At 37.8% G+C, this 16,460-nt stretch overlaps 1 protein-coding gene across 3 annotated transcripts; it reads right to left on the reverse strand.

Moving 5' to 3' along the window:
* Nucleotides 1-239: 239 nt before the first annotated feature.
* On the reverse strand, nucleotides 240-2,389 carry LOC132641100 (probable inactive poly [ADP-ribose] polymerase SRO2). 3 transcript variants are annotated; one of them, XM_060357988.1, is made up of 7 exons: nucleotides 2,358-2,389; nucleotides 2,081-2,177; nucleotides 1,544-1,900; nucleotides 1,015-1,274; nucleotides 776-912; nucleotides 578-679; nucleotides 240-435 (listed from the first exon to the last, which is right to left on the reverse strand). In XM_060357988.1, exons 2-7 carry the CDS (start codon nucleotides 2,161-2,163, stop codon nucleotides 391-393), a joined length of 984 nt encoding a protein of 327 aa, XP_060213971.1. In that variant the 5' UTR covers nucleotides 2,164-2,177; nucleotides 2,358-2,389; the 3' UTR covers nucleotides 240-390. The 3 variants fall into 3 exon arrangements, with proteins under 3 accessions (XP_060213971.1, XP_060213969.1, XP_060213970.1); XM_060357986.1 differs by lacking the exon at nucleotides 2,358-2,389 and having other exon boundaries at nucleotides 2,081-2,301; XM_060357987.1 differs by lacking the exon at nucleotides 2,358-2,389 and having other exon boundaries at nucleotides 1,015-1,256; nucleotides 2,081-2,295.
* Between the last annotated feature and the right edge of the window lie 14,071 nt (nucleotides 2,390-16,460).

A 16,460-nucleotide genomic window follows, 5' to 3' on the forward strand; every position in this document is an offset into this window, starting at 1 on the left:
AAAGAGCTAAAAAGGTAAGCAGAAGGGTATTTTAACAGAATAGGTGAATGAAGATTTAGACCTTTTACGTTAATTCAAGGACTTTTTTGGCCGTTTTGAGTTTTCTTTTCACTCCAAGTTCTTTTACTATCACACCGTTTGAACTTTTAGGTTTTCTAATATGTTCTACTTTTCTCAAGTAAAACTCGATTGCTTTGACACGCAGGCGACATGTGTAAAAAAGAAATGGATTCATCCAATAAACAATTTTCAAATGGTAATATGTATTGTAATTTATGGCAAGGGAATATCAAATATCTATACAATTTACAAGTAAAAGGCTTGTCATTCAATAACATGGAAGAATGTTTTCACACTTGAAACGCCGAGAACATGGTACTAGTTGATCCATCACATTCCTTTGTGGGGAAGCAACAAGCTCTTCTCTCCAATTTGCTACATAACACAAATTAAATTAAAACATATTACCAGTTTATAGAAATTGAAATTAGGAAGCAAAAGAAGAAAACAAAAAAAGTAAACAACCATTTTTAGCAATTGCACCAAGTTCGTTTAAAATTCAGTAAGGAAGCTGTACCTTAATAGTATTTGGATACAATTTCATAACAGCTCTTAATGACGTATCTCCAGCTATTTGCCTTAGCTTGCGAACCAGTACCAATTTTGAGATCTTATTTCTCTATAAATTATTGAGATGTACGTAGTCAATAATTAAATATAATTAATAAATTTCATACTACAAAAAAGATTACTTTTAAAAAAAAAAAAAAAAAACCTGAAAGTCTTCATAGTATTTTGAGATCAAAACCGTTCTTGAAGGATGTAAAAACTTGGAAAGCACACGAAATAAGTCATGAAACTTTATACGAGAAGTGGGCTTCGACGGAACCTTCTTGATTTTTGAAGAATTACCTAAGAAAATAAACAAAATTTATGTAACATTCTTGAATCTTGGTACAAAGCTTCATTAACTAATTAATTATAAAACCAAATTATAAATCTCTGATTGCTTACCTAATAAGAAATTAGGACCCTTGAAACTTACTAGAAAGTTTGGTAAAATATGAGAGTTCATGTAGGAACCCCAAATTATGTATCTTTTAGGAGCCAATAAATTATCAACCCCAGAGTCAAAATATTCACAAGTTGGCTGAAATTGTGTGGATCCAGCCTCAATCACTTCCGTGTTTCCTAAGATTACTCGGCAAAGTAACATATGCCTTAATCCATTCTCATCTTCCTCGGCAGATAATACCCTTAACAAAAAGAACAAACTAATTAATTAGTTAGTAAACTTCCAAACATCTGAAGTAATTAAATGACAAATTCAACGTTTATATTTATGTAAAGGCAGATCTAAAATCTATAATTAACGAATTCTAGTACTCGCAATCGCACGGACCAAATGTATTCTTAAAAATTCTGATTCTATAATAATGACATAAGCAATTTTCTAATATAAAAAGATAGATTAAAAACGAAAAGAATGTCAGATAAAATAGAACAGATCAAAGAGAATTACTTTTAGGCTTTACTTGCTTACCCATCGATGTTTGTGGGATAAAGATAAACACCAATACCAAAACAATCTCCAAATTTTGGCTCCGTCGTTGTAGAAAATCCATGAGAAATAATATTACAAATTTCATCTTTAGAAGAACCAAACCAAGCATATTTACTATTGTCATTTCCACCGCATTTCTTGCGCATTGCTTCAGAGTAAATGCGAAAACCTTCCAATCTTGCTTGCCCTAATATAGTCGTACAGGAATTCTTGTGTATAGACACAACTTCAACTTCCTTTGCAAATTGCCCCATTCCACTAAGAAATCCTGACTCAATTATATCATGCTTTTTGTCACGTTCCTTTAGTTTGATCATCCCATTTCTCTTTAATAACCTGAAGTAGTAGCGGATGTAGCATATATATCATCATTAATAGGTTCAACTGAATTCAACATTCTCGATATATGAATATATATATATATATATATATATAGATAAGAATTATGTGTAATGAGTTTAACTAACAATATGTAGATTAAATTCATTAAATTTGAATTCTGAATTCGTCTCTGACCTGAAATAATCATCAAATGGTGGACTAGGAGTCTCGGCTACGGAATCCGAAGAGAGTAACATTTCTTCCTTCTCTATTGTCATGGAAACTTGTTCATCTACTCCAAGTTGCTCCATGTAAAGAGAATAAGAAATTAGAAGAGTGAATTTAGATAAATAGTTGGAAAAACTTAGGCTCTAAGAAAGTGTGCTGGTGACATATTTTGGAAGACAGAAAAGAAAGCCAAAAGAAGAAGAAAAAGGGAAGCAAATAAGAGTGGAAAGTAGAAATATCTGACCTCAGATTTGGAAGCTTTCTGTCAACTTTAATTTTGTTGTAATAAAGAAAAGAATTGAATAAAAGAGTGGAGGATTTTATTAATGCGTGGAAGAGAGGAATGGGTCAGTGTTAAGGAAGAGAAAAACCGACTTAATTCTAATTCATTTGAGGCTTGGCGGTTTCCTAACCGGGTTTCTTGCGGTTGATGATTTGGTTTGGACCGATGCAAATTACATTTTTACCCTTGTTTCATATACGAGTTAATCCCTCTTATTCAATTTGTTTGTCTTACTTTTTTTTTAGTCGGTTTCAAAAAAATATCTCTTTCCTTTTTTTGGCAACTCTTTAATTCTAACTTTTTACATGACATGTTTAAGTAGGTGTTTGGACATGCAATTTCATCTCATGAAATGAAATCCCAAATCATCCAAAAAGGCATGATTTGGATTCCAAATCATGATTTCAAATGTAAAGTTGACCCATAAGTTTAAATTTTATAAAAATAGATCCATAAGTTGGTAGATATATTTACCAATCATATTTACCAACCATTTATATCAAATATTAAAAGATCTACAAGTTGGTAGTATATTTATAACAAATTTACTCTTACCAATCATGTCGGAGGATTATTTTAAAGAGTAGTTACGCTACAACTCATGTTCGATTTTCCATTTTATTGAATTAAAGTTTGATCAGTTGATGTTGTATTTTTTAGAAAGGCCTTCTAGTAACGTATTAATTTTGTTATGAACTATGACTTGCTTATTTAGTAAGATTGTATAAGAATTGGGAAAGTTTTGATGGTTTTCACAACTTTTGGGATTTTTATTTGGTAAGATTGTATACGAATTGGGAAATTTCATTTAAGGGGGAGAGAATTGTAACACCCCGAGTTTCTTGGATTCATTTATGCATTACAATTGATTTCAATTTTTATTAGAAATGTTCTTTTTACCATTCTTGAAATTCAAGTTTGACATTTACTTTGTAAACTTTTTTTAAAAAGGAAATTGTTAATATATATTATATTAGTTAACAAATTAGCTAGACAATTTGGAGTCAAATTCAATATGTATATCTTCCGGAGCCGATTATGTAATTTGAGTGACAAAGGGGTTTATTCTCTATAGAGTTTAAAAATAAGAAGGTGTTATGTGCAACTTCAAGAAAAATAGCCTTTATATTCTATTCATTGGATCCTTGGGATATATTTTTCTAACCTTAGATGAAATTCATCCCTTTTTCTAGAAGCTCCTTCTACTCCATCTTTTTTTACTAAAGATCAAACCCTAGCTCTTCACGTTTCTCATGAGAAATCAAATCTTCTTTGTTGAATACTTCCTATTTTCCATTTAAACAAAGAATCTAACCTTTGTTTTGAAAGATCCACAAGTCATTGCTCTCACTTGTGGTGAGAATTGAAATCCTGTTTTGTTGCACAGCAATTAGTATTTTGATCAAAACGTTTTACCTAGAATTCGGAATTAGGTGATTCAAAAGGCCGTGAAAAGATAAGAAAATTACCCACAACTTTCATGTTTTACAAAAATTCTAGTTCCTCTGTTTACTATGTCAAAAATGGAGTGCAATGCAGCACATAGCTGTTGTCCAAAATTTTCTACTTAAAAACTAGCAATAGACGTACAAGAGGCATTTGTAAAAGCTAAGGAAGGCGACATAATTGCTTGATCGTTGCTTTGAGGTATAGCTTCTTGATGTTTGTTTGAGCTTTAGAAGCACTAAAGCTCCAAGGTTTGCACATATTCTTGAATTTCACATTTTATTTAGTTGAAGTATTTTGAATATCTTAAGCTTGGGTAAAACTTGTCTTTACTTTAATTTGCTATCCTATTCGGTTGTTGCTAGTTAAATTCTTATTTTGGTATGTTTAATTGAGTATGAATACTTTGAGTCACTTGCCAACTTTGAATATCATTTGGTATCATGTGGAATGCTTTTGTAAGACAAACTAACTCGCCCACATATACGGATTGCTTGAGCATTATTGCATTCTCGTTGGGACTTTGTCCTTCTTGTGATAGTAACTTTGTCACTTATATTGGCATGCCTCTTGAGATTATTTGAATCTTGTCCCATCTTGACTTTGGATTCACATTTCATCTTAATTATGGATCTTGGTCCATCTTAAGTATGAATAGGGAAGCCAGTTTCAACATAGTTCTTGATTCTCTTGATTATTGGGTGACGACCCTACTTGATTTGGGACTCCGGTCCTTCTTGTTATTCGATTATGCTTTGATGTGATTGCATGATGTATATGTTGGGCGAAATTAACCAAATGGTGAACTTTCTTGGATTTTCTTTGGAAAGCTTCTTGATATTTGAGATTTTGAATGTTGATATATTGAACTATTTTATTATTTGATATTTGATTCTCTTGAAACAATTGTACATTCATTAAGTACTTGATGATGATTTTGATATGCTCATTCTAGAATTTACTTTTGTACTCCTTACATAGCAAACTTTTTGATAGGAAATGTTAGTTAAGTTTATGTGTCACTAAGCTTTATGCTTAGCGATAGTTTGTTACTATCGTAGGTGATGTTTCGAGAGAGACTTGAGGATGGTCATTTGAAGTAGACTCTTTGGAAGCTTAGATGAAGATCACATTTTCATGAGCATGTTCATTTTATATACTTTTGGGAAGTTGTATGTGATCCATGTGATGCACTTAGATATGCACTTTGGAATGAAATTTGGGTCATGATGCTAATATTTTGTAACTTGGTTTTGATAAATGACTTGAATATTTTGGGAGTGTCCATGCCCAAGTCTTGTAATATTTTAAATTCTATACTTGTGTTGAACTTGGGAAACTTAACTAGTTTGTATTTGAGATTGGGAGTTGAATTTCATGCTTGGTATGAGCCTTGGATGTTGTAGCATGAAAAATATTTCTCTACTACGTGTTTGATGAATTCTAAAGTGTTGATTTAACTCAAAATAGGTGTTGCCATTTTTATGATGGATATTTCTATTTTTTTAGGAAGTTTTTTTTTTTTTAGATCCTACTATGTTAAGATGTTGTATTTTGAAACTTATTTACATGGGCCTATTTCCGCTACCACATGATAAAGTCATTATTTTAAATTTGTTTCTTCTAAATTTTGTGGTACACTCGAATTACATATGTATTTATTATGTTGTTCTACTCGTGAACATGTTGTCAAATAAATTTTATCCTTTAATTTAGTTATTAGTCTATTTTACAAAAATAGTTTCGGGACGAATATTGAAATTAGTTAGTATGAATTAATTTCGTTAAGTGGCATCCTCCCTAGGGGGTTGCTTCATAATGTATAATTTTTTATTTCTTTATTATTAATTTTTAGTTATGTTGTATTTATTTTTATTAATTGAGTCTATTGTTATAAAAAAAATTCAATCATGATTTTACTAGATTCATCTTTTAATTTTTTACTTTAATGTTACTATTATTTTAAGGTTATGGGTTTCTAGTTTACTGTTATTAGCAAAAGATATGTGAACATTTGAAAATGAAAAATATAAATAAGAAAAAAAAGAAAAAATGACAAATAAGAAACAAAATAATTATTTTTTTAATAAATAAAATGTCACATAAATGCTCTTTTTGACCTACTTTCTAGCTTCACAAAAAAAGAGTGAAGCCACTCTCCATGCAACTTGTTTTAGATAGAAAATAATAGAGTTCAGGGGATAACAACTATATTCCATAGTTTAAGTATTAATGTCACGACCCAACCCGCCATGACTGGCACCCGCACTAACTCCTAGTGGGCGAACCAATATGTCTAACCATCTACTCATTCAAGTCCATTTTTATTTAACCAATTCATAACAGTTAAACACAAGATAAATTAATAACTAGTCATGCCATAAAATAATAACGTAAATGCGGAAGCCCTAACTATTACAACTCCAAAATCCGAAAGTCACCATACAAGGACTCTAATCTAAAACATGTCTAAGGAATGTATACAGTCCGAAATAACCATCAATGTCGGGGATGGAAATAAACATTAGGAAAAGAAGATCTTCGGGCGACCTGGCATGGATAGAAGCTCACCCTCAATCTGTCAGCAAATGGCCTCAACGCTAAATGTGAGATCGGGTAGCAGTCTCTGGATCACAATCTGCACTCAAAAGAATGCAGCAAGGTAGTATCAGTACAAACATTATGTACCGGTAGATATCATAGGCCGACTAAGATTAGTATCATGCATGAATCATCAAATCAATAAAATAGACAGACCAGTCAACATCACATAATCAGATAACCCAACAAGTCAACCAATTATATTAACAATCAAGTCACCCAAATATATCAAAAATCAAGTCAACGGAAATAAGTCTACCTACAACATTCTCAATACTCAATCCCTGACCACTTGTGTACACATATGCTAATTGGTGTCATTCCCCAATAGTCATGACATGCAGGGGACCCATGGTGTCCATGTACCACTCGTTCCGGATTCACTCCTTGGACCCGAGCTCACAACTAGGCCACATCCTCACCCTCGATCAAATATGCCTCTTCATATCTAGGTCTCATCCTCACCCCCGGTCAAATGAGCCTTTTCGTATACATATATATATATATATACACACACACACACACACTGTACACCTCGAAATTTTTTTCGTTGATGCACAAGTGAATAGACTAGTGAAGAGTACGAGTATACGGTATTTCAAGAAAGAAATGACATTTGATGACCCTAATTAAGATTTCAAAGATGTTCGAGAAAGGGGGAGAAAGTTTGCCAAGAGGAGGCAAGGCTTACAATAGATATCGAAAAGGAATTACGAGTAACAAGTTAACGAGGATTTAGTGATGCTTGGGAGAAGAGTTATGACGTCCCTTAGATTGGTATTGAGGTGTTAAACAAGTGCTAAGAAGGTTCCATAAGGATTGAAGATCAAACGAGTCGATGAAAACAAACTTCGGAACACTGGGGATTATACAACCAAACATACTGGCCGTATAAATTATACGGTCTGTATGTTGGATCGTATAATCAGCCCAGGATGGCACATTTTACTGGACCAATCATACGGCTCGTATAAAATGTACGGACCGTATGTTGGTCCGTATATCTAGTCGGGGACAGATTGGTTCATTAAATAAGGATCCAAGTTTCATTTCATCTCATTTCCATATCACACCCCTTCTCTCTAAAACATCTCTCTACATTTATTCCATAAGAATTCAAGAGGTATTAGTGATCAACAACATAAACTAAGTGGATCAAGTGTAAGAAAACCCATTAAGGATCATCCAAGTCAAGAAATCTCATTAGAGATGAACTAGGGTTTTGGCTCGAGTGAAGTATTTCCACCCAAGATTGTTCCTACAACATCTAAGGTAAGATTTATGGTATTTCCATGTTGTTTAAGGTATTTGAAAGTTGAAATACTTGGATTGTAGAAGGATGTAGAAAAATGGGTCATGAATGCGGAATAGTGCCATTTTGAGTAATAGCTTGAATTGAGTCATGATTCTTGATATGTTGTGATATTGGTATGTTATGAATGATGTTAAGAACTCGGGATAGGCAATGTATATGAATGAACATAGTAGTGTGTTATGACCATGGATATGGGTGATTGGAAGTGAATCGAGAAATATAAATAATGTGGATGAATAAAGGCTATCGTTATGATATTGTGAATGTATTATTGACGTTTGGGAGTTGATATACGATATGGAGGAATGTTATATAAATAAAGGAGATGCTGTCCCATTTTCTCAAGCTTTAGTCGTGTATGCTAGCTATCGATTTCTAATGATAGTATAACTTCAGTGAAGGTAGAAACGTGAGCGCTGAAGGAGAACGTGCAAGTGGTAGAATAGTTGAACGGAAAGGTATGTAAGGATAGCCCTTTCTTTCATAATGCATGGTTCTTTGGCCAATCATCTAAATCTTTTATAAGTCTATGACGTATTCCAAATGATTCTATCTTCAAAAGCTACTAAGCTTTTGACTCTCGATATGTATTACGATTGTACTAAGTTCCTCATATGACGAGTAATCCTATAAGGATAGATGTAATGAACAACAATGATAGTGATAACGATAATGATAGTGATGATAATAGTAAGATGCTTACGAGCTATTATGTATGTGTATCTATGTATGACTATTATGGAACCCCGAGCTTATGAGGCCGGGTAGGATATGTATCTATATACGTAACGCGCGCACACCTCTGCAGATGGTACGGATAAACCCTGAAGCCTTGGTAGGGCCAAGTATGTGTAACCTTGAGGCTTGGTTGGCCAAGTATGTATGAAACACCGAACCTTCGTGGTCGGGCATACTATGTAAATGCTATGTATGTGCTATGGTTATGTATATGATATAAATATGTTTATGATATGGATATGTACGTAATGTGGATACGTATATGATATAGATATGAGTATGAATACAGATATGATACGAATACGAATAAGGATATGTATATGAATTCGAGTACGAATGTGAAACAGATTTGGATACGGATGTATGTACACAAACACGAGTTAGAAATGGGAAGTCCCTATAAAAGGCAAGTAAGCGCTTATGATGATGATACTACTGTCTTCCATCTTATGCTATTTCTTATGTTGCTTATTATGCTCCTATATTGATATTGATCATGCTTTACATACTCAGTACATTCTTCGTACTGACATCCTTTTGTTTGTGGACGCTGCGCCATGCCCGCAGGTGCCCAGGGAGACAGACTTGATCCATAGCTACATTCTCAGAGACTACATAGCGGAGCTCCATTTCATTCGGAGCTATAGCTTTTGGTATTGATTCTTTTGTGTATATAATTATGGGCATAGCGGGGTCCTGTCCCGCCTATATGATATGACATACTCTTCTTAGAGGCTCGTAGACATGTGTATATGGTTAGATATGTCTGGCCTTGTCGGCCTATATTTTGGATATTATTTTGTTAGCCTCGTCGGATTATGTACATTAATATGGGCATAAATGTCAATGTTGATATATTGGTATTGTTGTCCATCAGGATTAGTTCTATTGATGAATGGAAATGTATGATTTTATATGTGGCTTACCTAGATGTAAGTGTAAGTGTATGATAAGGGGTGCCCGGGTGGGATAGCACCGGGTGCCCATCGCGGCCCTCCGGTTGGGTCGTGACAAAAGTGGTATCAGAGCAGTTCTGTCCTAGGGTGTGTCTACGAGCCGTGTCCAGTAGAGTCTTGGTTATGGGTGTGTTGCGCGCCACACTTATAAACAAGAGGCTGCGAGCATTTTGGGAATGAATGACCTTCATTCTTCATAACATCGTGCGATAGAGCTATGATATAAGAACTTCCTTCTCCTTAACCGTGTATTGTGTATTTCACAGATGCCTGTAAAGAGAAAGGCTACAGCAGCCCAAAAGGGCAAGAAAGCGGCAGAAAAGCGGGCCGAAAGAGCACCGCCAGCAGTTGTAGAGGAAAATGAGTCCTAGAATGCGGCTCAATCCCAGTCCTCCTAGACAGTGCCTATATTTGAAGAGCGTGAGGAAGCCTCAGCTCTAGCTCCAGCACCTCCGGCTCCTCCACCGGATGCTTCGGGCCAAGATATAAAAAAGGCCATTCATTTGCTTACTCAATTGGTTGCTGCTCAGACTCAGCGGCAAAGTGCAGGGCAAGGTGATAGGGTTTGTTAGCACAAGGGCCCGTGATTTCATTAGCTTAAACCCTCCGGAATTCTTTGGATCAAAGCCGGATGAGGACCCTCAGAATTTTATTGATGGAAGAAGTGGCCTCAGTTAAGGTTTTATGGAGAAGCAGTAAACGAGAAGAAATGACGTGGGAGGCGGAAGGAATTATGCGATCTAAGTACCCGCATTTATTTCAGCCCCTAGAAGAAATCCAAGACGAGGCATCAAGATCATAAGGTATGTATGTTTTCCTTTTATGCTTTTGGGTCGTGTGTGGCCAAATTCTATTGCTATTATGTTGTGGCCTTGTGAGGCATTGTTATTATGGGTTGTTGTGACAGGATGGTAGTGCCATATTACAGGGAAAACTCTGGCGAAATTTTTATAGAATCCCCGAGGACTTAACATTCGAGGACGAATGTTCTTAGGGGGGGGGGGGGGAGGGAGAATGTTACACGTCGGAATATTTTCCGTTGATGCACAAGTGAATAGACTAGTGAAGAGTACGAGTATACGGTATTTCAATAAGAAAGAAATGACATCTGATGACCCTAATTAAGATTTCAAAGATGTTCGAGAAAGGGGGAGAAAGTTTGCCAAGAGGAGGCAAGGCTTACAATAGATATCGAAAAGGAATTATGAGTAACAAGTTAACGAGGATTTAGTGATGCTTGGGAGAAGAATTATGACGTCCCTTAGATTGGTATTGAGGTGTTAAAAAAGTGCTAAGAAGGTTCCATAAGGATTGGAGATCAAACGAGTCGACGAAAACAATCTTCGGAACACTGGGGATATGACATAATCTTCTTAGAGGCTCGTAGACATGTGTATATGGTTAGATGTGTCTGGCCTTGTCGGCCTATATTTTGGATATTATTTTGTTAGCCTCGTCGAATTATGTACATTAATATGGGCATAAATGTCAATGTCGATATAATGGTATTGTTGTCCATTGGGATTAGTTCTATTGATGAATGGAAATGTATGATTTTATATGTGGCTCATCTAGATGTAAGTGTAAGTGTGTGATAAGGGGTGCCCGGGTGGGATAGCACCAGGTGCCCGTCGCGGCCCTCCGATTGGATCGTGACACACACACACACATATTTATTGTCACATCGCTTTCAATAATCGATTTATCATTTTGTACATCAATTTCACCAAGAAGATCATGTTAACTTCTCACCACAACATCATCAACCTGTAGGTCCCAACATATCGAATAGTGGAACTAAGCCCACATAATCACACAATCAATAGCAAATAGGAATTTCAACTATACATTATGTTTGAAAACTAGGTATGCTTTCTCCTATCAATTTCATAACGCATATAATCAACTAATCAAAGTCTAACTCAAATAGACCGTAACCTCAACTGTAGAGCTGGAACAATGCAAATTACTCCGCTATAGGTTTTCCCTTCCGTAATGCCTAGGAACGCTCAAAGTCTAGCAATTAAGATGCTAAATAAGTCACAATCACTCTAGTCAACAATATCAATCCAAAGAACACCCTTCCCTTTTACCCCATTCTAATGGGTGAATGATTACTAGGCGTAAAGCATCCTAACATTGGTCTTAGAAAACACAAATTATCAATTTATAAGATTATTCAATCAAGTAATCACTTACAAGCAGTTTCTATGGTCAAGCTACCATTTTTTTATGAAACCCTAAGTCTCAATTCACTTAGTTCATGCCTCTAATGGTTTAATTCTTGATTAGAAAGTGATAACCCAAGCCTTTAGATGATAATCCCACAACAGCAATGATAACCCACCAACTATTGAGATTCTATTAAGTTCTAGGGTTACTATTTCAAATTCGCCATTGTAGACCCACAAAAGGAATGATAATCATAGAGATGAAAGCATAACGATGGAACGAATGGTTGAGACTTACCTTTCAAGGATATTCTTGCCCTAGCTTAGAATTTCGCCCTAGGTGCTTGTTGGGAACTGTTTTGGAGTTTTATGAATAAAGAATTTGGAAAAAGTGTTTTAAAACACGGCTACTATTTTTTGTCGACCGCTGCGGGGGTCCAACCGTCGCTGCAGCGGTCGTGGCTGACCACACTAAATTCCCTCCGCTGAGGCGAGCCTAGCCCTGCTACAGCGGTCTAGTACCCGTCATAGCGGACACCACATTTCCCAACTAACAGCGGCGGCGAGAGGAACACCGCTATAGCGGTCCCGCCGCAGCGATACTTCGCCGTTACAACGGTCCCACTGAGGCAGTGAGCTCGCTAAATTTCACATTTTTCCACTCTACCACACAACACTTCATCCGAGGCCTTACAAACATAAACAAAACATGCACATTATTGTAAAAATACCTTACAGACTCACCCATGGCCTAGAAATCCCCCACGGAGGTCTAATTTTCTACATCACTCCCCTAATGGACTCAATAACATCAAACAATAATCACAAACAAACCAATTTCCCAGCTCTTAAGCTTCTACATTTGAGTTTCTATTAGCTCGCTCTACCATTGGAAGGGCTCTATTTGGTTGGGTCATCCTAGATTTTCCAAAACGACCGGGAGGGCCATTATTATTAAACACCAATTAAAACACCGTTCGTCCCCGAATGGACAAGGATGAGGAATCTAGGAAAAAGGGTACCTGTCTCGGCCAAAAGTTGAGAATACTTGCTACGCATATCCGATTCTGTTTCCCAAGTAGCTTCCTCGACTAGGCAATTCTTCCACTGAACTTTCACGGAGGCTATTTCCTTCGACCTCAACTTACAGACGTCTCTATCTAAGATTGCAATAGGCTCTTCCTCATACGTCAAGTTCTTATCTAGCAAAACCTAATCCTAACGGATTATGTACGAACCATCGCCGTGATACCTCTTCAACATCAAAACGTGAAATACCGGATGAACGCCTGATAAGCCTGGAGGTAAAGCCAACTCATAAGCTACCTCCCCCATACACTTGAGAATCTCAAATTGCCCAATGAATCTCGGGCTAAGCTAGCCCTTCTTCCCAAATCTCATCACATCCTTCATGGGTGAGACTTTCAATAGGACTTGTTCTCCCCTCTCCAAACTCAAGATCTCAGACCTTACGGTCCGCGTACTCCTTTTGCCTACTCTGTGTTGCTAGAAGCTTAGCTTGAATCACCTTCACCTTCTCTAAGGACTCTCTCAGATGGTCCGTACTCCAAGGTCTTACCTCAAACGTATCGAACCAACCAATAGGAGACCTACATCTCTTTCCGTACAACGCCTCAAAAGGAGCCATATCGATGCTCGAGTGGCAGCTGTTGTTATATGCGAACTCGGCCTATGGTAAGAACTGATCCTAATGACCACTAAAGTCTATCACACAAGCCCGAAGCATATCCTTAAGAACCTGAATAGTCCACTCAGACTGCCTGACAATCTGAGGGTGGAAAGCTGTACTAAGGTTTAATCTAGTACCTAATTCCTCATGCAGATGCTCCCAAAATCGAGACGTGAACGTTGTGTCCCTGTCGGACACAATGGAGATAGGAACCCCATGTAGTCTAACCACCTCACGAATGTAGATCTTGGCTAATTGCTCCGCGTCGTAGGTTATTTAAACCGGAATAAAGTGAGCAAACTTAGTCAACCTGTCGACAATAACCTAGATAGAATCAAACTTCCCCAACATCTTCAGAAAACCAACCACGAAATCCATTGCTGAATTTTCCCACTTCCACTCAGGAATGAGCATCCTCTGAAGTGTACCATCAGGTATCTGATGTTCGTACTTCAGCTGTTGGGACTTCAAACATTGAGCAACAAGCTCTACTATATAACGCTTCATCATAGTCCACCAATAGTGTTGTCTCAGATCGCGATGCATCTTAGTAGCGCCAGGATGAATAGAATACCTCGAACTGTGAGCCTCTGTCAGAATAGTCTTGATCAAATCACCTACATGTGGCACGCAAACTCGCCCCTTAATCCGTAACACCCCCTCTTCGTTGATTACGATCTCCTTGGCCTCACCACGCAACACCTTGTTATGAATTTTACATAACTTAGCATGCTCAAACTGCTTAGCCTTAGTCTGCTCCAAAAACGATGACCGAGCTTCAACACAAGCCAACACCCTGCCTGTGCTAGAAATATCCAGCCTCATAAAACTATTAGCCAGAGTCTGAACCTCTCTAGCTAACGGATGCTCCGAAGAGATCAAACGATCTAGACTTCCCATACTAGCTGATTTCCTGCTCAACGCGTCGGCCACCACATTCGCTTTACTAAGATGATATAGAATAGTGATATCGTAATCCTTCAATAACTCCATACATCTCCGCTGCCTAGAGTTCAGATCCCTCTGAGTGAACACATGCTGCAGGCTGCTATGGTTAGTGTACACCTCACAATGGACACCATCCAAGTAGTGCCTCCAGATTTTCAGTGTGAACACCACTGCTGCCAATTCTAAGTCATGAGTAGGATAGTTCTTCTCATGCACCTTCAGTTGTGTAGAAACTTAAGCAATCAGCTTCTTTTCCTACATCAAAACAGGACCCAAAGCATAGCGTGAAGCATCACAATAAACAACAAAATTCTTACCCTCCACAGGTAACGCTAGAATAGGAGCTGTCGTCAATAATGTCTTGAGCTTTTGAAAGCTCTCCTAACACTCGGCGGACCACTGAAACGGTACATTTTCTGAGTCAAACGGGTCAAATGAGAAGCAATAGAGACAAACCCCTTCACGAACCGATGGTAATAGCTAGCCAAACCCATGAAACTGCGGATTTCGATCACTGATGTGGGCCTAGCCCATTCCCTGACCGCCTGAATTTTCTGCGGATCCACCATAATAACCTTCTTCGAAATTACATACCCTAAGAAGGACACAAAAGACAACCAAAATTCACACTTGGAGAACTTAGCATACAACCTCTTCTCCCGCAATACCCCAAGAGCAATCCTCAAATGTTTCTTATGCTCCTCCTTACTTCTAGGATACACCAGGATATCATCAATGAACACTATCACAAAAGAGTCTAAATAGAGCTTAAACACGTTGTTCATCAAATCCATGAACGCAGCTGGGGCATTAGTAAGCCCAAAAGACATAACCAGGAACTCATAGTGCCTATACCTGGTCCTAAAGGCTGTCTTAGGAACATCTTCTGTCTGAATCTTTAACTGGTGATACACCGACCTTAAGTCAATTTTTGAGAACACAAAAGCTCCTTGTAGCTGATCAAACAAATCATCAATACGGGGGATGGGATACTTATTTTGAATAGTAACCTTATTCAGCTGATGATAATCAATACACATACACATAGACCTGTCCTTCTTTTTAACAAACAACACGGGAGCACCCCAAGAAGAGGCACTCTGGCGAATAAACCCCTTACTCATGATATCTTGCAACTGCTCGTTCAATTCCCTTAGTTCTGTTGTTGCCATCCTATAAGGTGGAATAGAGATGGGACGAGTCCTTGGGTCTAAATCAATCCGGAAGTCAATTTCACGGTCAGGTGGCATACCTGGCAAGTCTACGGGAAACACATCCACAAACTCATGTACCACTGGAACTAAATCAATAGATGGAGTATCTGCACTGGTATCACAGATATGTGCCAAATAAGCTAAACAACCCTTCTCCACCAGCTGCTTAGCATGAACGAATAATATGATTTTCTTAGGGAGGGGACTAAGGTTACCCTTCCACTCAAGTCTAGGTGCCCCAGGCATAGCTAAGGTAACTATTGTGACAGTCTATAATTGCATAATACGGGGACAACCAACTCATGCCCAAGATGGCATCAAAATCTACCATGTCTAGGATCATTAAATCAGCCCAAGTACTATACCCAATAAATGTAATCACACAAGAAGGGTAGATTCCATCTACCACCACAGAATACCCGACCGGAGTGGATACATGGATAGGGACATCAAGAATATCACAAATCATATCCAAACCCACAGCAAAATACGAAGACACATATGAAAAAGTAAAGCCCAAATCAAATAAAACTGAAGCCATCTGGTCAAAAACTGTGATAGTACCTGTGATGATGGCATCGGATGCCTCAGCCTCAGGTCTACCTGGGAAAGCGTACACGTGATCGCGCCCTTCTGTAGCCTGTGATCCATTGCAATTACCCTATCCAGTCTGAGCGCTGCCCTTGCCGGGCTGCTGTCCACCTCTGCTTGGCCGAGGACCGCCTCAGTTAGGCTGAGCGCCACCCCTACTTACGGTATCGCCACCCCGCCCTGCCGGTGCACGGTTCTTGCCTCCTCTATATGATGCAAATGGAGCTCGGGGTGCCTGATACTGAGTCCCCTGACCACCCTATCTGAGCTTGGAGCAAAACCTCTTAATATGCCCTATCTCACCACACTCGTAACAAGAACGGTCCAGCATAGGTCGCTAAACAGAAACTGATGAAGCGGTATAACCCCCATGCTTTCCCAAAGACTGATAATT

The sequence above is a fragment of the Lycium barbarum genome, chromosome 5 (genome assembly GCF_019175385.1).
Source record: "Lycium barbarum isolate Lr01 chromosome 5, ASM1917538v2, whole genome shotgun sequence".
In the NCBI taxonomy this organism is placed as follows: Eukaryota; Viridiplantae; Streptophyta; class Magnoliopsida; order Solanales; family Solanaceae; genus Lycium; species Lycium barbarum.

Coding starts and splice junctions, on each gene's coding strand:
- LOC132641100 (XM_060357986.1), bottom strand. CDS start 2,196: ATGGAGCAACTTGGAGTAGATGAACAAGTTTCCATGACAATAGAGAAG. Junction 1,901..2,080: donor CCATTTGATGATTATTTCAG/GTCAGAGACGAA, acceptor CTACTACTTCAG/GTTATTAAAGAGAAATGGGA. Junction 436..577: donor TGTATCCAAATACTATTAAG/GTACAGCTTCCT, acceptor TGTGTTATGTAG/CAAATTGGAGAGAAGAGCTT.